This window comes from Anas acuta, chromosome 3 (assembly GCF_963932015.1).
Source record: "Anas acuta chromosome 3, bAnaAcu1.1, whole genome shotgun sequence".
Classification (NCBI taxonomy): Eukaryota; Metazoa; Chordata; class Aves; order Anseriformes; family Anatidae; genus Anas; species Anas acuta.
The window spans coordinates 6,795,903-6,820,606 of record NC_088981.1 but is presented as its reverse complement, the minus strand read 5'-3'; the positions used below and the strand labels follow the sequence as shown (position 1 = coordinate 6,820,606).

General features: G+C 55.7%; 2 protein-coding genes and 1 long non-coding RNA gene across 3 annotated transcripts in view; 1 reads left to right on the top strand and 2 right to left on the bottom strand.

The window, feature by feature from the left end:
- Nucleotides 1-4,702, top strand: part of ABHD12 (abhydrolase domain containing 12, lysophospholipase) — a 36,245-nt gene extending 31,543 nt beyond the window's left edge. Inside the window, exons 8-13 of the mRNA XM_068675430.1 lie at nucleotides 618-655; nucleotides 796-875; nucleotides 1,129-1,211; nucleotides 2,046-2,124; nucleotides 2,449-2,576; nucleotides 2,917-4,702. Coding sequence (XP_068531531.1) covers nucleotides 618-655; nucleotides 796-875; nucleotides 1,129-1,211; nucleotides 2,046-2,124; nucleotides 2,449-2,576; nucleotides 2,917-2,956 — 448 coding nt within the window. The 3' untranslated portion in view covers nucleotides 2,957-4,702. The remainder of the gene's footprint in view (nucleotides 1-617; nucleotides 656-795; nucleotides 876-1,128; nucleotides 1,212-2,045; nucleotides 2,125-2,448; nucleotides 2,577-2,916) is intronic.
- Nucleotides 4,703-5,202: 500 nt separating this feature from the next.
- LOC137853259 (glycogen phosphorylase, brain form) lies at nucleotides 5,203-19,764 on the bottom strand. Its single transcript, XM_068675429.1, has 20 exons — nucleotides 19,368-19,764; nucleotides 17,646-17,747; nucleotides 15,971-16,049; nucleotides 14,939-15,042; nucleotides 13,749-13,880; nucleotides 11,848-11,959; nucleotides 11,144-11,226; nucleotides 10,134-10,277; nucleotides 9,710-9,802; nucleotides 9,470-9,616; nucleotides 9,194-9,357; nucleotides 8,812-8,926; nucleotides 8,422-8,523; nucleotides 8,161-8,308; nucleotides 7,750-7,808; nucleotides 7,299-7,440; nucleotides 6,796-7,003; nucleotides 6,543-6,677; nucleotides 6,389-6,455; nucleotides 5,203-6,174 (listed from the first exon to the last, which is right to left on the bottom strand). The coding sequence occupies exons 1-20, from the start codon at nucleotides 19,608-19,610 to the stop codon at nucleotides 6,022-6,024; spliced, it is 2,532 nt and encodes an 843-aa protein (XP_068531530.1). The 5' UTR covers nucleotides 19,611-19,764; the 3' UTR covers nucleotides 5,203-6,021.
- Nucleotides 19,765-19,892: 128 nt separating this feature from the next.
- Nucleotides 19,893-21,607, bottom strand: LOC137853261 (uncharacterized). Its single transcript, XR_011094360.1, has 3 exons — nucleotides 21,175-21,607; nucleotides 20,591-20,771; nucleotides 19,893-20,384 (listed from the first exon to the last, which is right to left on the bottom strand). It is a non-coding gene; the product is annotated as an uncharacterized lncRNA (long non-coding RNA).
- Nucleotides 21,608-24,704: the final 3,097 nt, after the last annotated feature.

The following is a 24,704-nucleotide window of genomic DNA, read 5'->3' as shown; positions in this document are numbered from 1 at the left end:
ATTTTTGCTGTGCTCAGGGTCCTTTCTGGGTTGGAGCATTCCGGTGACATTTCCCAACGCACTGCAATCTAAATGGCCTGTGACTGTAGCCAGCCCAGAGGTTGGGCTTTTTGAAATAAATCCTGTGCTCGGAGGATTCAGCAACTTCTGGAAACGTGTCCATCCCATTAGGGAGGTGCATGGAGGACACCTTGCTGCTTTCTGGCCCAGCTGTGGCCAGTGTCACCCTGGTTGCCCTGTGCTCAGCTTCCTGGAGCTCAGTAACCCTCTGCCCATACTCCTGCCTCCCCCTCTTTGCTCCTCAGCCCCTGTACCCTTGGGGTAAGAGGCATTTTGCACCACTGTGGGTATGCCAGGAGCCTGAGAGCTGCCTCAAAGAGATCCTGTAAAGTGGCTACGTGGTGTGCTGCTTTCCTGGCCTTGTTCCCTTACCTAAACACAGGTGCCTGATGCCCTTTGTGGGCATCGGTGGGGTTTGGGAGACCTGTGGGAACCAAGTCACAATGCAGGCAGTGTGCGGTGGCAGTGTAGTTGTACATCTGCCCCCTGCTACCACCAGAGCCCGGTGTTTTGCAGAGGGACTGTGCCGGATTAACACTCGTTGTTCTCCTTCCCAGGGTCGCAACAAATCTCGTGAGACGCCTCTGCGAGAGAGGTAAGTCTGGTGGGCTGCTCTCGTCCCACCCATGTCCCAGGTGTCGTGACAAGGCTGTCCTTGGCGTGCCGTGGTGGCAGCTGCTCCCACGAGGCAGGCCCTGAGCCCTGCATTTCAGCACGTTGCCTTTGGCTTTTCAGAAACACCCCCGGATGCCCTGATACTGGAATCTCCCTTCACCAACATCCGGGAGGAGGCGCGGAGTCACCCCTTTTCCGTGGCAAGTACACAGCGGTTCTCCCAGCAGTGGTGTGTAATGGCAAGCTCCCTGAGAGCCTGCTCCTGAGCGTGCTGATAAGAGGGGCTTGAAACAGGAGAGGAAAAAGGGTGCTGGTGGAAACAAGGCCTGTCTCATTGCAGAGAGCACAGCCAGCAGCTCAGGGATGTTACAGGGACGGCAGAGGCTTGCCCTGTTGCTGCTGCTTGTAACTGTCCTGCTGGTGCCTGCCACTAACGCCAGTTTTTCCTTTCAGATATACAGATACTTCCCCGGGTTTGACTGGTTCTTCCTTGACCCCATCACGACGAGTGGCATTAAATTTGCAAACGATGAGAAGTGAGTGTCTTCGCTGGGCTTTCAGCTGTGGCTGCAGTGAACCAGGGCAAGCATCAAGGAGCAGACTGTGCTCTCTGCTCTTTTTATGTCGAAGCATTGTACTTGCTGAAGGGATTTCAGTTGATCTCACAGCCTTGAATGCAGAACAGCTTTGCACTGTGGAGCTTTCTTTTTAATTGGTCTTAATGAGGAGAGATGCAAAAGAGACTACTCCGGGATATGCTAATTTGATCCTGGTGATTTATGCTTTTCAAGTGTGCATTACACGTTAAGCACTAGCATCAGGACTGCAAAGGTTTGGGATTATTTCTCTGGTGTGCGTTTGCATAAGCCTCCTTTTTGCATAATAACGTCTGCTTTTTAGCCTTTTATTCAAGAGGCTGAGCACTTAGCAGTTGGGTTTCCAGTTGCGAAACCAAACCAGACCTTGGGGGACGATGCCTTGCAGTGATGCGAGCCGCTTTGGGCCTGAGCAGCAAACAGCTCTTCCAAGGATGCCTTCTGCTAGAAAATCTGCAGATTGAATTAATGGTGCTCGTGTAATAGCATTTTCAAGACCTGAACTGCAGTTAATGACCCACGGCACACATCAGTCACTGCAGCTTCCTTGCAGATCCAGGCGTGTTGCTGTCAGTGCCGGGAGGCTGCTGGGGGCCAGCCCACGCTTCCCAGCCCTGCGTGCTGCGTTGAAGCCTTGCAGTTGTTTGCTTGCTCTATTTTTAACTGGCTTTGCCTGACATCAATAAGGGGCTCTCTGTGTGTAGGAGTAGTTTTGGGCAGGGAGGAGAACGCTTCCAGTCTACCTGCTCCTGATTGTCATTGTCTGCCGTACAGTGTGAAATACATTTCCTGCTCCCTGCTCATCCTTCACGCTGAGGATGACCCGGTGGTACCGTTTCATCTGGGAAAAAAGGTAGGCATGTGGCTCTGCCTGGAGGAAGCAACTGGGGTGGCCAGAATAACGCCCCAGGGGTGTTGATAAAGCCAGGCAGAAAGGCAGCAACAGCAGGACGTGCATAGACATGTGTGGCCTGAAGGGGCTGCAGGTTCTGTGCTGTTGGAGGGGGCAAGTCTGAGGCTGAGCGAGAGGTTGCAAAGCTGGTCAAGCCAGGACCACCCCTGAAAGAGGTTTGGGGGCCTGGGGGCTGATTTGGGGTGGGATGGCTGGTTTTGAGTTCGGGGTAGCTGGTTTGGAGTGACACGTGCTTCCCCCTCACCTGCTTCCCCTCGGGCTCAGCTTTACAACATCGCTGCGACGTCGCGGAGTTTCCGGGACTACAAGGTGCAGTTCGTCCCGTTCCACACAGACCTCGGCTACCGGCACAAATACATCTACAGGAGTCCAGAGCTACCTCGAATACTGCGGTAACAGCCCAGCCAGCGGGGGCTCCGCGCCATGGGGGGGTGGTGCTTGGGGCCCTGGGGCAGCCCTACAGAAGGGGAGCTACAGAAAGGGAACCACAGAAAGCTGGGGAGCGCTCCCCCCTCTGTCTCGGCTCTGCTGTGAGCTGGATGCTCTGGAGGGGCTGTCTGCAGAGCATCTGCTTCTGCTGCATTTACTTCTAGGTGGGTGGCAGCAAAGCTCGCTGCTGCTCCCTCTAGCTGCAAGCACTCAGCCCCAGTGTTTGCCAGGGAAACAGAAGCCACAGAATCCACCAGAGCGTAGGACAACTGAGAGTCACTGCTGTGTTGTTTCTTTTCCTAGGGAATTTCTGGGAGTATCCGAACATGAGCATCATCACTGAAGACTGGCTGCTTGGCAGCGGTTTCCCTTTCTTTCCTTCCCCTCCCTCTCTCTCTTCTTTTCCCCCTCCCTCCCCGTGGGTCAGTCTGCCATTCGTCCATCCCTGGCGCTAACGGAGGTCAGGGATTCCCACTCCAGTCCTGATGTGTACCCTTGGCAACTCCAGCTCCCAGCATCAGCGTCTGTGATGGTAGAAGAAAGAAGTTGGTGGCTTCTTTTTTGATGTGGACGGAGGGGTGCCAACAACCCAGGAGCTTGTACCAAATGGTGAAAAAAGCAAGCACAACAGAGCCTGGCCTGGCCAATCCAGCGCGGTACCACTGAGGACAGACATTCCTAGGACACGTATGTCATGACCAAGGGTGTTTCTTTCACTTCCAAACACTGCTGCTGTTTTTGGATCACAAACAGACTCATTTGTAGGCGAATGGCTTTTGCCGTGTCTCCATACCACAGCTGTCTTGCTTGAGTTTGAGGTGTTCCCTTTCTAGGAAGTACACGTTTTGCCTTCCCTTTTTTCCCGCTAAGTGGCTGTAATTACAAACACACTGCAGATCCAGGTGGTGAGAGGTGTTTTTGTTTAGCTCTTCAGTCACAATGTGCTGCAAGTGGTGGGCTAATTGCACACATTTGGAAATAAAGTGAGATTTTTTTTTTTGTTCTTCATTTTCCAACATCTATTTAAGGGAAAAAGATGAATACCTTTTTTTTTCTGTTCCATACAGTTTTCCTTCTGGACATCACTTCTGCTTCCCTCCCTGTTATCCTCAGTGGAGCTCCTCCCTTTTCTCACACGCACTTCTTAGGAGTGGCTTATACAGATAAATTACAGAGTTGGGAGTTTAAACTGGAAAGCATAAGCTTGTGTTTTGCCTGACTTCCCCCTTCTGTGATCAACATGGGTCCAGGATGCGGGAAGGGGTGTCTTCCATTTTCCCCATACACAGCCAGCCAGCTACGTGCTTCCTTTGGGTGGGAAGAACTCTTGTATTTTTATTTCCCCTCATCTACTTCTCAATTCCTTTTAATTTCCTGTTCCTGGTGGCTACGCTGTTCCTCTGTAGTTACAAGCAGGCAGTGACACGCAGTCCTTGATGCAAAAACAAGCCTGGGCTTCTTCCACCTTTCTCCTTCTGCCTCCCTGCTGTGCTCTGGGCACCACGGGCACCTCCAGCAGCAGCTTTCTCCGCCCATCTCACTGCTGTGTTTGGAGCACGCTGTCCAGGAGAGGGAAGTGGTGCTGTAGGTTTAGTCAGTAGTGCTCAGAAGCGAATCGTGCTGCCTGAAGGGTCCATTCAGGGGTGTACAGCGTAGTAGAAACTGCTCGGCATGCATCCCCGTTATACCTGCAGGCTCATCCTAGTTGCAAAGCAGACCGTAGCTTGTTCTCGTACTGAGACCCTTCTGCCATTAGCGGGGTTAGCCCTGAGGTTTCTGACCCGTGATACTCATAAGCTAACTGTGCCACTTAAATTATGTTTGATGCACTTGTATTTATTGCACTGACAGAAGAGGAACACTTAACGTGGCTCGGTGGAGAGTGACCTGCACATTCCAGCTCACGCTGCTGCCGGCAGCTGGCTGCCTTCCTGCGGGGCAGAGCTGAGGGACCGGCGCGGGGCCGGCGGCTGGTGGCGATCCCAATGCCCCCAGCCCCGGCAGGAGGCCAGTGAGATGCTTGGAACTTCAAACCGAAATGTTTATCTAAAAGTGGTGTAGTTTTAATAAAGGCATTGACTGCTGATCACTTCAGCTCTCACCCGTTTTTTGGGATGCTTTCCCTGCTGGGGCAGGCCAGCTGGGTGCGTGGCAGTGCTGCAGTAGGGCTGTGGGGTGGGAGAAGGGGTTTGCAGCTGGGCCTGGACAACTCTTCGTGGTGGTACTGCTGCCAGGTCGGGGGGAGCAGCTCTCCTGGAGCCTGGCTGAGGCTTTGGGGAAAACAGCTGCCTGTGGGGCTTCAAGCAGAGCCCCCCCGTGCCATTTTCAGGTTAAATCCAAGCCTGTAACCCCCCCCCAGTGCACGCAGCCACTGTGTAGGGAACTGGTGCTGGCCTGGTGCAACCTCTGGCCCCATCTCCCTCCTGCCCACCCTGGGTGCTGGCCAAAGAGCCCATCCTGCAGGGGTGTGCTGTCCCCGTGACAGTGCCAGCACCTGGCACGGTGCTGGCTGCAGGGGACCCTGTCTGGAACTGTAGTGTCACAGCTGGAGCCCCAAGCAGCAGGCAGTCACACCAGAGTCAAACCAAGGCATGTTCAGGTTGCTTTAATGAGTGGGTGTCACACAGGAGTAGTGGTGCACTACAGGGCACTACGGGTGTTAAACTGACCCCAGCCCCACAAGGGACACGTGGAGCAGTGCGGGACATGGGAGCTGGCATATACCCAGCTGGCCATGGCAAGCAGAACCTGTTCCACACAGATACAGATGCTTTAAAAAAAAACACACACACACAAAAAAAAACAAAAAAATATCCCTGGAGTGGTTCGGCTACTGGGTTTTCAATTAATGGGTGGGGAGGAGGCTACAGCAAGCTCTATGATCCCGGCTGCTGATCCCTCCTGGTGGATCACAGTGTACGGCGGCGGCACCTGCACTGGAGGCAGTGCATCTAACGCCCAGTCCCTGCTCCAGGCCTCCTGGGGTTAGGGGGAGGCTGGGAGGGCAGGCAGCAGCCTCTCCTTCCCCTTGCTGCTGGGCTGGCACAGCCCCTGGAGGAGACACAAGACACTCGGGGTTGTCTGAACCCCGTTGTGGGGCAGGGAGGCCAGGCCGCATGCAGGGGGAGGGCAGGAGGGAGCTGGAGATCCCTTGTTAAGCGTGGAGCGGTTGCGGAAGACTGATCCGTGGCTGTCTCACTACAAGCACGTGCAGGCTGGGGACGTGGGGGCAAACACGGGGTCCTTTCACCTCTCCCCCAGCTCCCGGTCCTCAGGCAGGGCTCCTCCTCAGAGCACCGTTCTACCCCCGAGGGAAAGGCCTCGCTCCTGCAGAGCCGGCAGTGAAATGCGGGTGAGGGCTGCGGGGCTGGGCACCCTCCCCTCCTTTTCCTCCCCTCTGTGCTCGCGTCAGTCCCGGGGGATGTTGGGTGGGGGGATTTTGGTGGAGGAAGGCTCCACCCCCCAGATCTCCTGGGCGTACTCGGTGATGGTCCTGTCGCTGGAGAACTTGCCCGAGCAGGCGATGTTCTTGATGACTTTCTTCGTCCACTCCCGGGGGTCCTGGCAAGAGGGGAGGCGAGGGCAGCGGTCACATAGGGCACCGGCCAGTGCCCAGTAGCCTTAAAGATGGTGCTGTGGGGCTGCTGAAACCTCAAAACCCACCTCACCCTGCCCCGTGCCCCACAAACGCTGTGGGGTGTGAGAAGGGCACCCCAGGGGCACGCTCAGCCCAGCTGCCCCCACATTTCCCACTGGGGTTGTGGGCAGCTCTTACCATGAACAGCTGGTCCACTTGGCCTTGGCATTTAATGTAGGCTTCGTAGTCAGCAAACACCTTAAACCTGAAAGCCAGAGGGCAGAGTAAGGCTGGGGAGTGCCTGCTGCGGGGTCCCAGGCGGGGCAGTACGGTCACCTTCCCCAGGTCTCACCTGTCGTGGTGCATGAGCATGTTGACAACATCCCTGAAGCACCCGGGGTCCCGCGGGGAGAAAAACCCACTGCTGATCTGGTCGATGGCCTGCCGCAGCTCCGGTAGGCGCTCGTAGTACTCCAGCGCGTTGTACCTGCATGAGGAGGAGGCACAGAAGGGCTGTAGGGGCTGGGGCCATCCCCTGGGGCCCAGCACCCCAAGAACTGGGACGTGTTTAGGGCAGGGAGGGCAGCGCGCCCCCCAGCACCGACCCTTTGCGATCCAGGGCCTCGACGTCCTCCACCCGCATGCCGAAGATGAAGAGGTTTTCTTCGCCTGCCTCCTCGGCCATCTCCACGTTGGCTCCATCCATGGTGCCGATGGTGAGGGCCCCGTTCAGCATGAACTTCATGTTGCCGGTGCCCGAGGCCTCCGTGCCAGCTGTGGAGATCTGCTGGGAGAGATCCGCTGCTGGGATCACTGCCGGGTGCAAGAGAGGTGGGAGTTAGCCCTCGGCTGGCTGCAGGATAGCAGAACAACTCTGGGAGCTGCTCGTGGCCCGCTGCCCCTTCCAGCTCAGCCCAGAGGCCAGAGCCAGGCACAAAAAGGCCAGCCCCTGCCCCAGGCTGGCTCCCTGCCCCACATAAAGCCCCACAGCCCTTTCCTCAGGGTGCCCAGATGACTTGATTGCGACAGCCTTCTGTCAAACCAGCTTCTGGGCTCAGCTGGGGCATGGACAACTCCTGCTGTGCTCCTCCATGCGCCACAGACGTACCCTTCTCCGCCAGGGACACGCGGTAGTTCTCCAGGAAGATGACCTTGAGCTTGTCCCCCACGTAGGGATCGTTGTTGATGACCTCACCGATGGACGTGATGAGTTTGATGATCATCTTGGCCATGTGGTAGCCGGGGGCCGCCTGAAAAAGAGCAGCCCAGAGAGGGTGAGGGCTCTTAAGGAAGGCAGAGCACAGAGGTGCCAGCTCAGGTCCTCACTGGGGGGAGAACCTGGGCCTCACATGGGTCTGCTCTTCACATGGATCAGCCAAAACCCTCCTGGGAGAAGCCCTGAGCCCCAGGAGGACCTTATCAACTAGTCCATGACAGAGCCCAACGGCACAGACCCCCGCTGGATAACCCACAGCAAACCCAGCAAAGCCCCCAGAAGGGACCAGCACCTTCCTCACATCCCAATACCACCCGTGCACCGAGGCTGGGGAGCACTTTACCTTTCCCCCGATCATAATCGTCCTAGGCACAAAGGATTTGGACGGGTCGCTCCTGATGCCTGGAAGAGCAAGGCAGAAACTACTGAAGCAAAGATGGGCCGCGAGCCCAGCACACCTGCACAACCCCAAAGCCCAACCAGACATCTGCCAAAGCCGTGCTGGGCAAAATCAGGCTGCAAAGTACTTGGAAAGCTTCTCCAGACAGCCATGAATCAGAGCTGCAACGACCTGCCTCCCCCTGGGAAGGGGCAGGGGGATGAAGCAGACACATGGGAGCAGGGCACACTCCTGACACCGCCAGGATCAGGGGTCCTTGGCCACCAGCTGGAGGGCATTTACACGGGGATGCTGGCAGCAAGGGGCTGGCAAGGGGCACCCCGGGACCACCAGCCCCTGCCAGGCAGCACTTACGGTTATAGAGGGTGATCGCATGCAGGCAGTTCAGCAGCTGCCGCTTGTACTCGTGGATTCGCTTGACCTGAACATCAAACATGGATGAAGGGTTGATCTTGACCTTGTACTGCTCCTCCAGGTAGGCTGAGAACTTCAGCTTGTTCTCCTGGCGAGAAAAATGTGATGAGCAGCAGGCCTTGTGCCAGCAGCGAGGGCTGGCTGCTGGGGTGTTCCCCACTGCCTTCACCCTTCTTCCCCCTCGCCTCCAGCGCTCATTACCTGCTTGACTTTTGCCACATCCCTGATAAACATCTCGTTATCGATGAAATCCAGGAGCTTCTTCAGCTGGCTCAGGTCCGTGACAAAGCCTTCCCCGATTTTCTAAAGGAAGGAATCAAAAGAGGGGTGTTTCACCTGTGGGACATCTCCCCCCATCCACAAGTTCCCTGCGAGGGAAAGGAGCCAGACCCAAATTTCTGCAGCTCCTTGGCCAGCTCTTCCCCAGAGACTTTAAAGCCCAGCTGACCTCACACCTACACGTGCAACAGGCATGCTCCTAGCGGGCTGTCCTCGCTCACACCTGCCAGACCTTTTCCCTCAGGCTCTGTTCCGGATTTATGAAGTGCCCAGAAGCCAACAGCGGGGATCACAGCTCAGCCCCTCGCTCACCTCGGCGATGACATCGGCCAGTCCCGGGTTGCACAGCAGAAGCCAACGCCGTGGCGTGATCCCGTTTGTCTTGTTCTGGAATTTCTCCGGCTCCAGCTCGTAGAAATCCTTGAACCTGGCACATCAGGGAGTAGGGGGCACACTGAGCCACTCTGCCTCTCAAACCCCTTCCTCGGCTCTAATGCCTAGGATTTCACCAGCTCTGAAGGGAGGTGAGTTAGACCCCATACACTCCCAAATAAGATTGTCTCTCCAGCCCTCCAACCCAGCAGGACAACTGAATGATGCCTGTTTGCCCCAGCCAGCCCCCTGGGTTGGCAGGCGAAGCTGAGTGAGCAGAGAGGAGAGGGGAGGTGCACGCCGTGGGTGCCCCCCAACTCACACTGAGTGCTTCACAATGTCGGAGTGGATGCGGGCCACGCCGTTGACGGCGTGAGAGCCGATCACACAGAGGTGTGCCATGTTGATGCGCTTGCAGTCTCCTTCCTCGATCACCGACATCCTCCGAAGACGGTCAACGTCCCCTGGGTAGAGAGCTGCCACGCGCTGTGTGCAGGAAGAGGGGCATCAGTAACCCAGGTGTAGGGCCTGGAAGCACCCCCATCCTAAAAGACAGCCGGGGCGAGACCCACAGCCCGCGACCAGCCCAGTCCCTTACATCCAGGTGCATCTGGTTGAGGGCGTAGATGATCTCCAGGTGACGGGGCAGCAGCTTTTCGAACATGGAGACCGGCCAGCGCTCCAGGGCTTCGGGCAGCACGGTGTGGTTGGTGTACGCACAGGTCCGTTTCGTGATCTCCCAGGCCTGCACACAGACAGTGTAAATAAGAAAACCTTATTTAAGGGCAGGACGGCAACTCTCGCCCCTGCGAGATATGCACCTCCCAGCTCTGCTCACCTTGTCCCAGTCCACCTTCTCCACGTCCACCAGGATCCGCATGAGCTCCGGGATGGACAGGGCAGGGTGGGTGTCGTTTAGCTGAATGGCCACCTGCAACACAGACTCGCTGGGCTCAGAGGTGGCAGTGACAGGGCTCTGACTGTGTCCCCAAGGGGTCAGGGTTGGGGGAAGACTCGAGTCTCTTCTTATGGCTCACAGCACCACACATCCCAGAAACAGAGCTCCCAGGAACGGAGCTCCACAACCTTCAACAGATTTGCTCCAAAATGCATTTATTTCCCTGGAAAACGAGCTCCGAGATCACTTCTGTGTTCCAACCCAAACTGCCAGGGGCTTTGCATACAGCAAAGCATCCTGCTCTCCCACACCATGGGCAGGTCTGGCTGAAACACCCCCGGGCCCTCTCTGCCCACAAACTCACCTTGTCCGGGAACGTTTCAAAGCTTGTCCTCACAGGGTCTCGACAGCCGAATTTGGAGGACTTAAAGCGGCGGATGATGTCTTGGAGGGTTGCAGCCACCACGAAGTACTCCTGCTTCAGCCGCAGCTCCTTGCCTTCGAAGAACTGCATTTGGGGGACACGCAGGTGTCAGTGCTGAAGTTGGCAGCCCAGCCCCTGGAGATGCTCCTGTCCGATCTGATGGGCTTCCCGACAGCTCTTACACGCTCTGCACTTTGTCAGGCCAAACCCAGACATTACTCATCCTGCCTCTCAGGCAGCCAGCCCAGTTCCAGCTCCAGCCTGCTGTTCTCAGCTGCCTCCAGAGGGCAACAGAACCTGACACATCGCTGCTGCTCCCACAGACCGAGCTCAGCTCCCTCCCTCGCCGCAAGGCCCTCTGCAGGGTTTTTGGAGCAAGGATTTTGGACTCCCTGCAATAGCCAGGAGCCGGTGTCATTTATAGACACACCAGCTGCCTCCCGTGCACACCACGCATCACGCTGCTCTGTTTTAAAGCACCAAGAGAAGTGTGTGGGTGGGGTAAAGCCCAGGAGATGAACTTTTCCTACACAGACACTAGTCCATGACTGGGTCCACAACAACTGCATGGCCTGGGATAATTCCTGTGTGAGAAATCCCCTGAATTGGGGCTGGAAATGAGTGCCCCCTCATAGATGCCTCTAGAATAAGAACTTACTTTTGCAAACTGTAAACCACATAAGTTGGTGACTGCCTTGAGCATGAAGGCAGACAGCAACTGTGTGATATAGGCCAGGCCCCAGCTGCCAGCAGTCAGCAGGGACACTCTGGGGCCAGCAGAGCTGCGTCTGTTCATTGAGAATTGCAGAGCCAACACATTGTGTTAAAAACCCTCAAACCAGAACAACAACCGTCAGGTGGCCGTGACCTTCCACTGCCTGCAAACAAGGCGATAAAACTACAGGAAGGATGAACCCAAGCAGCCGGAAAGAGAAGCAAGAGTCACTCACGTTGTCATTCGGGTACAGGACTCTGGATATGTTTTCTGCCAGGTTTCTGTCCAGCACTGCCTCGATGTAGTCACCCACATTGACTGCAGTGAGAGAGAAATACACACAGCACTGCCACAGCTGCAGATCAAGAACTGAGAACCCCAGTTCTGTGTCCTTGATCCTTCCAAGTATGGAAGAATGAGTTCAATCAGTCTTGTCCAAACCATTTCCCCTTCTGTACAGCCTAGCAACTGTTGGTTGCCCAGTACGTGTCCCTCAGCACTACAGTTAGAGCCTGAAAAATGCACTAGGGGTCACACAAGGACTCAAAGGAAACCAGCAGTAAGGAGGGAATATGCTGCCATTTTCCTTCAGCACTCAAGGATGCTGCTGCACAGAACTGGCTCCCCATGGCACCTGGGTGCTTGCAGAACACACTGGCACGGGGTTTATCACCTGGGGAATGCACAGGGCAGGTTCTGAGAGCGAGGCAAGCATGAGGGGGGTGAAACGAGGGTGGGTGGGTGCACAAGGGTTCTGGAAGTGGTGTGATCCATGGATGTGTATTCAGCACTGTGTTTTCGAGGTAGCCAGGAGGCATGGATAAAGCAGGGCAGATGCAGAGTGCAGTGCCAGGTGCAACACACAGAGGAATAACGATGTCCCAGCCCCTGAGCCCTCTGGCAGTGGAAGAAGATAGGCAGTAGGAGGATAGCACTTACACTCCTGGAGGTTGAAGTCATTGGGTGCTTTTGCAGACCACAGCCTCATGGTGTTCACAGTGTTGTTCTTGTATCCTGGCACTGGTGTGTCATACGGCATGGCGAGGACAACCTGCAAAAGGACAGCAAAAACTCCTTCAGAAAGACTCCAGAGGACACAGACAGCTCCTGGCCGTGGTGAAGATCCCACATGCACTAAAACACAGCTGCTGAGGTTCACAGACCTGCCTGTTGTCACGGACACTTTCAGCACCCACTAGGAAAGCACTGATAGGAGAGGCAGAGTTGTTTGGAGCTTCACTGGCAAACAGGAGTTTCAAGCTCATCCATGAAACAAGAGGCTTGCAAGCAACCCGCTGACCTTCCCAGACCAACCCAGTACCTGTTAACTATTCACCAAAGCCCTGCAAGCACCCTCAGCTGGCAACTGCTCTTCTGTCTGTGCTGGCACAGTGCTGGGGCACCTAGCTGATCCCATCTGGGATAAACTGCACAGCCTGAATCCTGCCCAGAAGCCCTCTGCAGCCTCCCAGCACCAAGCCCGGCCACCAAAGCACCATTCCCATAGTGGCAAGGAAAAGCCAGGCGGATCGGCACAGCAGCCCCAAACAGAACACAAACTCTTTGTGCTGGCGTCAGCAACACCTCCCCTCTGGAGAAAACCAGCAAGAGCTCGGGCTCTCCAAGCTGGTCTTACCAGCTCCGAAGATGGAAGCAGGCAGGCAGAGAGCCTGCCCTGTCCGAGCCACGGGACCGGGGCACGCATCCCATTAACTGCACGATGCTATATTTGGAAACTGCATCTTGGGCTTTTTTTTTTTTAAGCCTTTCCACTCTGTTCCTTCGACAGCACTGGCTGAAAACTCACTTCCTTGTCAGAAGAAGTCTGCTTGGGATCCCTGAAAACCCCAGACTGACACTGGGGTTGGAAGAGGAAAGCACGCAGAGGTGAGGGCATTCAGTCCCCAGGTGGATGTCTGCTGGCAGGGTGCCCCTGTGCCGTTCCCAGGTGTGTGGTATTGAGCCCTGACAACCCGCCTGCACCTCGCTGCCTTCAACAGCTTTGTGGCTGTATGCTCCTCAGACAGACCCTTAACCAAAATGGGAACAAGGCTAGGCCGTGTCCATAAATCCCTGAGAAATTCCCAGTCCTTTCCTCCTGAGGGCTTGGGGTGGAGAGGCTGAAACTTCTTCAATCCCCTTAATAAATCCACGCTTTTTCAGAGTTTGCCCTCCTCAGCCGTAAAGCTGGAACACCTTCATGCTGCAGCAGCACGTGCCCCTGGCAGGCATGTGCTCCCGGAGCACAGCATTACCCCTGCAATTGCGACACGGCCTCGCCTCCTCCCGAGGCAGGGGAATGCAGGAGCTGGAGCCGCGTTTGCTCTCCACGCTGGTGCAGAACGAGGCCTCCAGGCAGACTGGAGACGTGAAACCTCGTCTACCCACCAGGTTGGCCTGGGAAAGAGGCACTTGCCCTGACCACACGAGTCGAACACCCGCTGGATTGCTGCCTGGCTGCCCCGAGAGATGGATCTCCACCCACGGCGGCGGTGCCAGAACCACCTGCAGGGTCACTGGGTTTGAGCAAGCCGTGGCCGGGAGCAGCGCAGAACGAGCCAGGGCTGCAATCCTCCCCTGACATAAAGCCCTGCAAGAAGGGATGAGAGGTTTCACCCTGGAAATTGCTACAGATTCAGGCAGCAACTCCTTCTGTAGTCACAGCCGCGGCTGAACATCGTCCCCCTTCTCCCTGCCGCCAGCGGAGCCGATAAAGATAAAATTGCAAATTAGCAGAGAGCGCTTTGCCAGAGCACGAGAGAAGCCAAGCCTGACCTCAGCTAGCACAGGGACAGCCTCTCCCCCTCCATGCCACCCTCCCCAAGCCCAGGCCACTGTACCTGAGTGTCGACCCACTTCACACCCTCAGGGGTGTGCTCCACGCGGCCGTAGAAGTGCACGGGGAGCATGTACTCGGGGCGGGCTTTCTCCCAGGGATTGCCGTAGCGTAGCCAGTCATCGGCCTCCTCCACCTGCAAGGGGCAAACGTGGCTCAAGACGGGGCTCGTTGTCACCAAGGGAAGGCTGAACTCGGCTCCCCAAAGGGGTTTGAAAAGCAAAGCTTTGGTAAGGTGGCTTTAAAAATGGATAGGCAGAGGTCTCTAGAGGACAGCTGAGCTTTCTGAAACTTGGATGACCAAATCCCAGTTGGTATAAATCCATCTCTATTGCGTTTGCAGAGCTGTACTGGTTTAAGCCATCCACACAAACCACACAGACTCCTGCACCCAGTGCCTCGAGGGCTCTGCATCCACTTTGATGGTGCAGTTTGTGGTTCCCTTGGTGCTGCTCCTGGTCACAACCCACCCCCTGCAATCCAGCTCTTGCTGACTGCTCTGCCCTCTGCCAGAGGGCATTTCTCCTCTCTGCTCCTGACAGCACCAACAGGACAGAAGTGAATTCAGCAGAGCAATCCACGCTGATGCACACCACGAACAAGAGGGGCTGAAGGCAAAGACACTCTGCAGGTGATTTTTTTTCTGGGAGGGGATTAGGTCTGAGCCACAAGCCCACATTACCACCCCTGTTCTTTTTCAAGTGGCATTAAGCCAACTGCAGTGGATGCTTTTTGCCTCTTTTCCACCATTTACAGAGCCTAGCAACACAGCTTCTTTGTGGAGAAGGAGGAAAAACCAACCCTTGTGCCTCTCACCTACCTGACTTGTGGAGAGCTATTTTAAGGGGAAAATAGGGTCCTTTATACACAGAAACAATACAAGTCTCCTAACAGAAATCATTTCCAGACATACATGAGGAATAACCACTGCTTGGGGCAGTTATTTAGTCTACTTTCGCTTACAAACTATTACAGTTGTTAATGCTACAGGGGAGAGTCCCCATTTAAGGCCCTGCTGCCAGTCTCTGAGGGACCCCACATGAGCAGCAGCACCCCAGGTTAAAATACAGAGGTTTTGGGCAGCCCAAGGCCCCAGGTGCTGTTTGTGTGGCCGGGTCACATCCATGGGCAGAGCCAGCCATTGCAGCACGAAGCAGGAGGGGATGGGGCGACCCACGTGTGCCAACAACGTACCTGCCAGCCGTCAACAATCTTCTGGTTGAAGATCCCGAACTCATAGCGGATGCCGTAACCGTAGGCTGCCAGCCCCAGCGTGGCCATGGAGTCCAGGAAGCAAGCTGGAAGAGCAGAGCATGATCACACTGCCAGCGAGCTCGCCCTGGCTCGCTGCGGTGGTGGTGTGCTGTGCACGGGGCTGAGGGGCAGGAGGGGACAGCCTGCACCAGGACCCCACAAAGTTGTTGTTGAGAAGGGCAGGACTCTGACAGGAGTGAGGCCCTTAGCATCAGGTCAGTGCCAGGGGAGATTGGGGAGCAATGGTGCTGACACCAGGAGCGCCTGCAGCCTTGTGTGATGAAGGTGCAGGTGCAGCAACCTTCAAATGTGGACACAGCAGAGACCAGCGGCCATCAGGGGCAGCAGCAGCTCAAGCCAGGTGTGACAGAAACGCACCTAAACGCGGCGTTGCTGCAGTGAGAGCTCTTCTGAACCTGCCTGAGAAACCCATGCCTGGCTCGATGCCTGCCACGTAAAGCAGGGCTTCTGATCCTGACTCACCAGCTGCTTTACTACGAGCTCTGTCAAAGCAAAGCTTTCTGACCATCAGTCCAGGGCGGCTCTGGTAAAGCTCAGCCCTGGCACCTCCTCTGTCAGGCGGCTCTTGTCTCCAGCAGTCCTTTTGTGAGGGGCAGATCAAAATAGCAGCCAACAATTTGCCTACGTGAGGGCTGCTTATGTGCCTCAGGAAAAAAAAAAAAAAAAACCACCAAAAAAAACAACAGAAGCTTTTACAGGGAGGTGAGGAGAAAGGCTTCGGGCGGCCTCTCACAGCCACAGCCCAGCTCGCTGTGCTCCTGTCAGGCACCAAGGCATCTCCTGGATGCTGGCTGTGCGTGGTTGAGGTCCTGCTGTGGCAGGCAGCCCCAGGTGCAGGTGAGGCAGAGCAGAGAGCCCTCAGGAGGCTGAGATGAAGGTGTGATGTGCTCCCAAGGAAGGCAAACTCCATGCCCTCGGAGCAAGGACGGGGCTCCCCTCTCCCCGTGTTACCTGCCAGGCGGCCCAGGCCTCCGTTCCCCAGCCCGGCATCCTCTTCGATTTCCTCCAGCTCCTCCAAGTCCAGACCCAGCTGTTGGGGAAACAGCCACACGTCAGCACCCACATCCCCGTCCTCTGAGGAGGAGAGCACACACAAATCCCACACCCACCCGGCTGCACCTCACACAAACCACACAGGGCTCTCCCCACAGCCCTTCCCTCACCCCCAAAAACCCCTCACCGGCTTCTGGCCCTCGGGGGCAGCCTGACGGAGCGGAGAACAATCCCTCCCCCCACACACCGCTTTCCCACGAAGCGGGTTTCCTTAGAGACACCCAACCAAACACTCGCCTCCTGGCAGCCCCTCCAGCCCCAAGGCCCTCCCACCGAGGAGGAGGAGGAGGAGGCCCGGTGCCTGGAGGAAGGTCACAGCCACTTCTGCAGCCTGCGGCCGCGGTTTCCGCCGTTCCGCCCCGCGCCCTCCCACATCCTGAGCACCCTGCTGCCAAGCTGCCTGGCCGGGACCCACGGGTGGAAGTGGCTGTCTCGTCTTCTGCAGCCCTTGGGTTTTTTTTTTCTCCTCTAATCCAAGGGCTGGCAGCCTCTCCGGGGGTTGTGCCCGGTTCAAGGAGAAGCCTGCCAGCAGCAAGGACGCTTGGAGACAGGGAGACGCTACAGCTCCTCCCCAGACTGCTCTCTCAGAGCTTCAGCTCTCTCTGTGGCGTGACAGGGGGCACTAATACCAAGGCAGGCTCTCTCCGTGACAAAGCCACTCTGGATAGGAGGCTTCGCAAAGGGACTCGAGGATCCTGCCTGAATAAAACCAGCCTGTGCTCCGAGGCATGATGGCTCGGACAGAAATTCTCTGGAAAGCCCTTCCCATCCCTTGGCAGGGAACGTGCTGGCCATGGCCAGGGCGTTTGGTCAGCAAGCTTAGCACCTCGTTTGGAGGGACAGTGAGCGACAGAGCCCAACTCCTGCTAGAAATTGTAACGTGGGTCAGTCTGAGGGGTAGGGAAATAAAGTTTTTAGGTGAGGAAGCCCCCAAACTCCTATTCTGTCAAAAAGGTCACTGTCCTGCTGCAGATGGCAGCGAGCCTAAGTAAACACGGCCTGGCATCTGTGATCGACTCGGTGGTACTCAGCAGTGGCTGTGTTTTTTCCAGTTCAAACTCATCCAGTGACATTATAAAAATCAAGCCATTTCCCCACCCCCCCTTCCTGGCGATTTACTGTCGTCTGTCAGCGCTGCTGTAGGGCTTTCTATGTACGTGCATGCAAGTATGATCTGTGGTTTGGTGGTTTTGCGCTTGCCTTTTTGGCCCAGCCTCCCTCGGCAGGCTACATGACCCGTGATGAGCCACCACCTCTCCTACTGGTGGGAAATCATTTGCCCCTTGGGATTCCCCAGTCTCTGGGGACTCTTGGAGCTGCTTTCTGGATGCAGAGCCCAGCCACTACAGGAAAGGAGTGGTCTGAGGGATCTGTAGCCCAGCTCTCCAGGCACCCCAAGGTGTCACCACTGCCTTCTCTGGGGGTGGCAGGACACGAACAGAGAGATAAAACCTTCATTTGGCAAAACAAAACATCCTTGGGAGGAGGCCTTGAGAAATACAGGTTCCCAGCCCTCCACATGGAAAAGTCTGGCCAGTTCTTCAGGGTGGACCCCCGTGCCCCAGGACTTCACCTGGTAAATGGCTTCATCGCAGGCGTTCTGCAAGCCCAGGTTCACCATCGTGTTCTGCAGGGTGCGGCCCATGTAGAACTCCAGGGACAGGTAATAAATACGCTGGGGAGGCAAAGCAAGACACAGCACATTTCACTCCCGGCTCATCACGTGCTGCGCCCAAAGGATTGCACCGAAGTCGCTTAAAATTAAGATCAGCCCCAACTGTTTTCCAGAGCAGGGGACAGCCTCCCAAAGCGGCTCTTGGCGCCCGCTCCTGAACAACATGCACCACAGTTTGTTTGTCAGAAGGAGCCTTGCACGGGATGCTAGCCAACTCCCCGCTGCACATCTCCCTGCCAACAGCCTTCTATAGAAAAATCCCGTTGCCTGTTAAGAGTGTTTCCCTAATTAACTGCAGGCAGGAATTATCTAGGATGCTGAATCGTATCTTTACATGCAGCCAAGCTCGGCCGAGGTGATGCCTGCGCCGGGCTCTTAAAAGTTTTCTCATGCTCCGCTGAAGCCGATCCAGAGGCTGCAGCAAGCAGGCAGCCCCCCGCCCCTCGCATACTTGGCCCGGCTTCAGGCCAGCCCCCTTCCTGCCAGTGATTTTCCAGCTCTCCTCTCCTGCTTTTTGAGCTGGGAGAAGATAAGCGTGCTGGATTTTAGGCCATCTCTGAGCAAGACGGTGACAAATCAGATGCTCCCGGTGTTGACAGCTTTAGAAAAATGCTTCAAAGCCACCTGAGGCTGTCGGGGGCTGAAACAACATGTGTTCACCTTTCCTCGTGTCCTCCCCACGCTGACATGCACGTTTCGCTCTGCTGAAGGAATAAACTGTCCCAGGGGCGGCAGAGCTCCTGGCACAGCAGCACAGGAAGGACGGGGCTGCGGTGACCTCCCAAGTTTTGGAGGAACCACTGCCCGTGTGGTGCATGCTAATGAAAGCCTGTTCCTAGGATGCGCAGCGGGGAAGCGGGCTACGCACGCTTTTGCCCTTACTCAGATTTTTCCATCACTACAGATATTTTCATACGTAAACAGGCGTTTTAACAGAGCAATAGCCTGACTTTAAACCACGCTTCCTTTTGAATCCCTTGCCTTGGTAGCCGGGATCTTTCCAGGCCAGTTTTGGAGCCCTAAGCAGCAGGATTACCTGCTTTGGGGGTTTGAAAGGGACCCTTTTACCCTCCTCATCCGCTCCTTGGGACTCAACAGAGTGAGTGAAAACATCACACGGCGGCATGAACACTCTGCTCGCTCCAGCCTCCCCCAGGGACGTGCTTCTAGTGAAAATCTAAGCGCAGGGGACGGGGAGCAACCCCCCTCCAGCCTCCTTTACCCTCGATGGGACTCGCACAGCCCCTTGGCGGTGTGATAACGTGGACCACGGCACCAGGGAGGGCTCCACACACAGGTGTAGCTCCTAGAGCACGTAAGCTGGGCGCAGCTCGGTGTGTCAGGGCGATATCCATAACCCCGAGAAAGGAGCTGGCTGGGTGCCACCAGCAGGCAGGGCAGGGCTGCGCCTCCCCAGGCACACACTACCATGCCCCCCAGGGATTTTCGGTTCAGCGCTGGGGCTCCCTAATTCATAAGGGTGAGGGCTGAAGGACACGCAGCCTGCAGAGACAGCGGGGCAGGCACCCAGCCAGCAAGCCGTGCCCATACCCACGGTGGGACCACACTCACAGGGGTGCAAGCAGGGATTTGGGGCCAGCAGGGTCTCGGGGGGCTCACCTTGGGGTCCCGCTCGTAGTAGTGCTGCTGGGTGCGGATCCAGCGCCCCACCAGGTGGTCGCGCACCGTGTGCGCCAGGGCGAAGAAGTAGTCGCGGGGGGTGGCGACGTTGCGGTCCTTCACCAGGGTGAAGTGCAGGTGCCTGTTGAAGCTCTTGCGCACCTCCGCCACATCGCCCAGCCCCGCGATGCCCCGCACGCTGATCTGCTTGCGCTTCTCCCCGTCGCTCAGCGGCGCCGCCATCGCGGCAGCTCCGCCGGGATCCGTCCCTTTTTATCCCTTTTTTTTTTTTTTTGCCCTTTTTTTTTTTTTTTTTTTCTCCTCTTCCCGTTCCTGCCTCTGCAGCAGCCGCAGCGCCTGCGCCTCCTCTGCCTGCTCGCCGCGGCGAGGCGGAGCCCGGCTGGGCCGGTCCCTGCTGAGGGGGAGGCCCCCGCACCGCCCCCGGCCCTGCCCCGGGGTGGGCTGAGGGAATCAGGGCGGTGTGAGGCGATGGGGGTGGGCTCAGGGGATGGTGTGACAGGACGGGGGAGGCGAGGAGGGATGGGGATGGCACGGAGCACAGGGATGACCTGAGGGGATGGGAACTTTGCCTGAGGCTGGAGCGAGGTGGGGGTTGGCCTGTTCTCCCACCTGCCCGGTGACAGGATGAGGAGAAATGGCCTAAAGTTGTGCCAGGGGAGGTTTAGGTTGGATATTAGGAAGAACTTCTTTACTGAAAGGGTAATAAAGTTACATTGGAACAGGCTGCCCAGGGAAGTGGTGGAGTCACCATCCCTGGAAGTCTTTAAAAGACGTTTAGATGTAGAGCTTAGGGATATGGTTTAGTGGGGACTGGTTAGTGTTAGTGTCAGTGATCCTGGAGGTCTCTTCCAACCTAGACATTCTGTGTTTCTGATGCAGTCTCCCAGCTCAGAGACAACCACCTGTTAGTCTGGCGCAAGGGATTTGTGTGTTCCTTGCAGTAGCTGCTCCTTCACCTCCTCTTCACATACAAGGACACGCGTCTCTTTCACACTCCTTCAGGAGTAAACAAGCCAGGAGAGATTAAAGCCTCTTTCTTCAGGTCAGTAAGATCCCTGCCTTTGGTTTCACTGAGAATACAAGCCCTAAAAATGGGACCAGGACCCCCTCCCTCCCTGGGGACCAGGACTCATTCAATTGGGACCAGGACTGTCCTTAAGCTCCCCATCCCAAATCAAATGTTTAACTCAGGAACACTTAACTGCCAGCATCTGAATTTGACCAAATGCCAAAGAACTTCACGGGGAAGTAGCACCACCAGGGTTTTCTGTTCTGAGTATTCCCCGCTGATGTTAATAGCTCATATAGTCTCCAAAACAGTTTCTCAGAGACGGCAGAAAACATGAAGAAAAAGCAGTCTATCTTGGAACACTGAGTCCATTTCTCCATGACAGTAGAAAAGCACCCTAAGTAACGGGGACGTGGCACGGGGACGTGGCACGGGGACGTGGCACGGGGACGTGGCACGGGGACGTGGCACGGGGACGTGGCACGGGGACGTGGCACGGGGACGTGGCACGGGGACGTGGCACGGGGACGTGGCACGGGGACGTGGCACGGGGACGTGGCACGGGGACGTGGCACGGGGACGTGGCACGGGGACGTGGCACGGGGACGTGGCACGGGGACGTGGCACGGGGACGTGGCACGGGGACGTGGCACGGGGACGTGGCACGGGGACGTGGCACGGGGACGTGGCACGGGGACGTGGCACGGGGACGTGGCACGGGGACGTGGCACGGGGACGAGCCCAACCCAAATCAAATTCTTACCCCAAAGCACTTACCTGCCTGCTTCTGAATTTGACTCACTGTCATACAACTTCACAGGGAAGTAGCACCACCAGGGTTTTCCTCTTCTGAGTAGTCACCGCCGATGTTAATAGCTCATAGATTCTCCAAAACAATTTCTCAGACATGGCAGAAAACACGAAGAAAAAGCAGTCTGTCTTGGAACACTGAGTCCATTTCTCCACGACAGTAGAAAAGCACCCTAAGTAACCTGAACCTCAAACTCCTCTGGAGTGGCAAGTCTTCCCATGACTCCTCAAGCTTCCTATATAGCAAAGGTCAAATGATCCCCACCTGGCAGATTTCACTTCACATGTGTGGAGTCAGGAGACCTTGTGGAATAGGCTCAACAAGCTCGTTTCGATGATTAAGGTTCAATTGCTCCTTATTGCTAACAGAAAGAGCCTGACAAGGGGCTCAGTGGTTAGAGTTGACATGGAGGAGTTGTGGACTCGAATGAGGGTGGAAAGGCCTTGCAGAGGGATCTGGATAGGTTGGAGAGCTGGGCGATCGCCAACCGCATGAAGTTCAATAAGAGCAAGTGCCGGGTCCTGCACCTGGGACGGGGAAACCCTGGCTGCACGTACAGACTGGGCGATGAGACGCTGGAGAGCAGCCTAGAAGAGAGGGATCTGGGGGTCGTGGTAGACAACAAGTTGAATATGAGCCGGCAGTGTGCCCTGGCAGCCAGGAGGGCCAACCGTGTCCTGGGGTGCATCAAGCATGGCATCGCTAGTAGGTCAAGGGAGGTGATTGTCCCGCTCTACTCTGCGCTGGTGCGGCCTCACCTCGAGTACTGTGTGCAGTTCTGGGCACCACAGTATAAAAAGGACATGAAACTGTTGGAGAGTGTCCAGAGGAGGGCTACGAAGATGGTGAAAGGCCTGGAGGGGAAGACGTACGAGGAACGGCTGAGGGCACTGGGCCTGTTCAGCCTGGAGAAGAGGAGGCTGAGGGGAGACCTCATCGCAGTCTACAACTTCCTCGTAAGGGGGTGTCGAGAGGCAGGAGACCTTTTCTCCATTAACACCAGCGACAGGACCCGCGGGAATGGAGTTAAGCTGAGGCAGGGGAAGTTTAGGCTGGACATCAGGAAGGGGTTCTTCACAGAGAGAGTGGTTGCACACTGGAACAGGCTCCCCAGGGAAGTGGTCACTGCACCGAGCCTGTCTGAATTTAAGAAGAGATTGGACTGTGCACTTAGTCACATGGTCTGAACTTGGGTAGACCTGTGCGGTGTCAAGAGTTGGACTTGATGATCCTTAAGGGTCCCTTCCAACTCAGGATATTCTATGATTCTATGATTCTATGATTCTATGACATTATTAATTAACTACAAAAGGCATGTAAGGGTCATATTTCTGCTAGTCATTCTGTGAGGAAAACTAGTACAGAGCCTGTTAAAATCAGATAAATCAACATAAAGAGAAGAAATAAATAAAAGAAAAAAAGAAAATGACCCAAAAGGCAAAACTGCCATCCTGGATTTTCATCTGTCTAGTCATGACAGATAAGGAATATAGCAATCAGAAAGACTTTACTTGACATTAATGTTGCTTAAATTTGCTTTTCTGAGATCTCTTCTTTATGCCGGACTTTTCAAAATCTAGCGCCATGACCTCCCACTGCAGTATTTACTTTGGCTGCATATAAACTATCACGTATAAATGCCAGGCTCCGGATCCTCTCTCCCTATTCAGGACAAGGACCGGGCTGCAAGTTTGGGCTTTAATTTCGTTACATGACTACATTGCTGTCGTCGTGGTTTCCCCCAGCCAGCAGCTAAGCACCACACAGCTGTTCACACAGCCGTTCGTTCGCTCAAGGCTTGTTGGAGCTGTGCCGGGGAAACAATGGCAAGGCCGGGGGATAAGGCAATGGCCCAGCTGGAGTGCATCTACACCAATGCACTCAGCATGGGTAAGAAACAGGAGGAGCTGGAAGCCATCGTGCGGCAGGCAGGCTACGACTTGGTTGCCATCATGGAGACGTGGTGGGACCACTCTCATGACTGCAGTGCTGCAATGCCTGGCTATAAGCTCTTCAGAAGGGACAGGCAGCACAGAAGGGATGGTGGTGTGGCTCTCTATATTAGAGTCTTTCGATGTTGTGGAACTAGAGGCTGGGAATGACAAGGTTGAGTCCCTTTGGCTTAGGAGCGGCGGGAAGGCCAACAGGGCTAGCGTCCTGGTCGAGATCTGTTATAGACTGTCGAACCAGGATGAGGAGACGGATGAGGAGTTCTACAGGCAGCTGACAGACGTTGCAAAATCGTCGGCGCTTGTTCTCGTGGGGGACTTCAACTTCCCTGACATATCCTGGAAGCACAACACAGCTCAGAGAAAGCAGTCTAGGAGGTTTCTGGAGAGAGTGGAAGATAGCTTCCTGACACAGCTGATTAGTGAACCTACCAGGGGTGGCGCCCCGCTAGACCTTCTCTTCACAAACAGAGAAGGACTGGTGGAGGATGTGATTGTCGGGAGCTGTCTTGGGCAGAGCGACCACAAAATGGTGGAGTTCACTATTCTTGGCGAGGCCGGGAAGGGGACCAGTAAAACCGTTGTATTGAACTTTCGGAGGGCTGACTTTGAGCTGCTCAGGACACTAGTTGGTAGAGTCCCTTGGGAGGCGGTTCTGAAGGGCAGAGGGGTCCAGGAAGGCTGGGCGCTCTTCAAGAGGGAAATCCTAATGGCGCAGGAGCGGTCTGTCCCCATGTGCCCAAAGACGAGCCGGTTTGGAAGAAGACCGGCCTGGCTGAACAGAGAGTTGTGACTTGAGCTTAGGAGAAAAAAGAGGGTTTTTAATCTTTGGAAAAAAGGGCAGGCCACTAGGGAGGACTATAAGGATGTTGCGAGGCTGTGCAAGGACAAAATTAGAAAGGCCAAAGCTCATCTGGAGCTCAATCTGGCTACTGCCGTTAAAGATAACAAAAAATGTTTTTATAAATACATCAACACAAAAAGGAGGACTAAGGAGAATCTCCATCCTTTACTGGATGCGGGGGGAATCTTAGTTACAAGAGATGAGGAAAAGGCAGAGGTGCTTAATGCCGTCTTTGCCTCAGTCTTTAGCGGCAATACCGGTTGTTCTCTGGATACCCAGTACCCTGAGCTGTTGGGAGGGGATGGGGAGCAGGATGTGGCCCTCACTATCCACAAAGAACTGGTTGGTGACCTGCTACGGCACTTGGATGTGCACAAGGCGATGGGGCTGGATGGGATCCACCCAAGGGTACTGAGAAAACTGGCAGAGGAGCTGGCCAAGCCCCTACCCATCATTTATCAGCAGTCTTGGCTATCGGGGGAGGTCCCAGCTGACTGGCGGCTAGCAAACATGACGCCCATCTACAAGACGGGCCGGAGGACTGACCCGGGAAACTACAGGCCTGTCAGTTTGACCTCAGTACCAGGGAAGCTCATGGAGCAGATCCTCTTGAGAGTCATCATGCGGCACTTGCAGGACAAGCAGGCGATCAGGCCCAGTCAGCATGGGTTTATGAGAGGCGGGTCCTGCTTGACGAACCTGA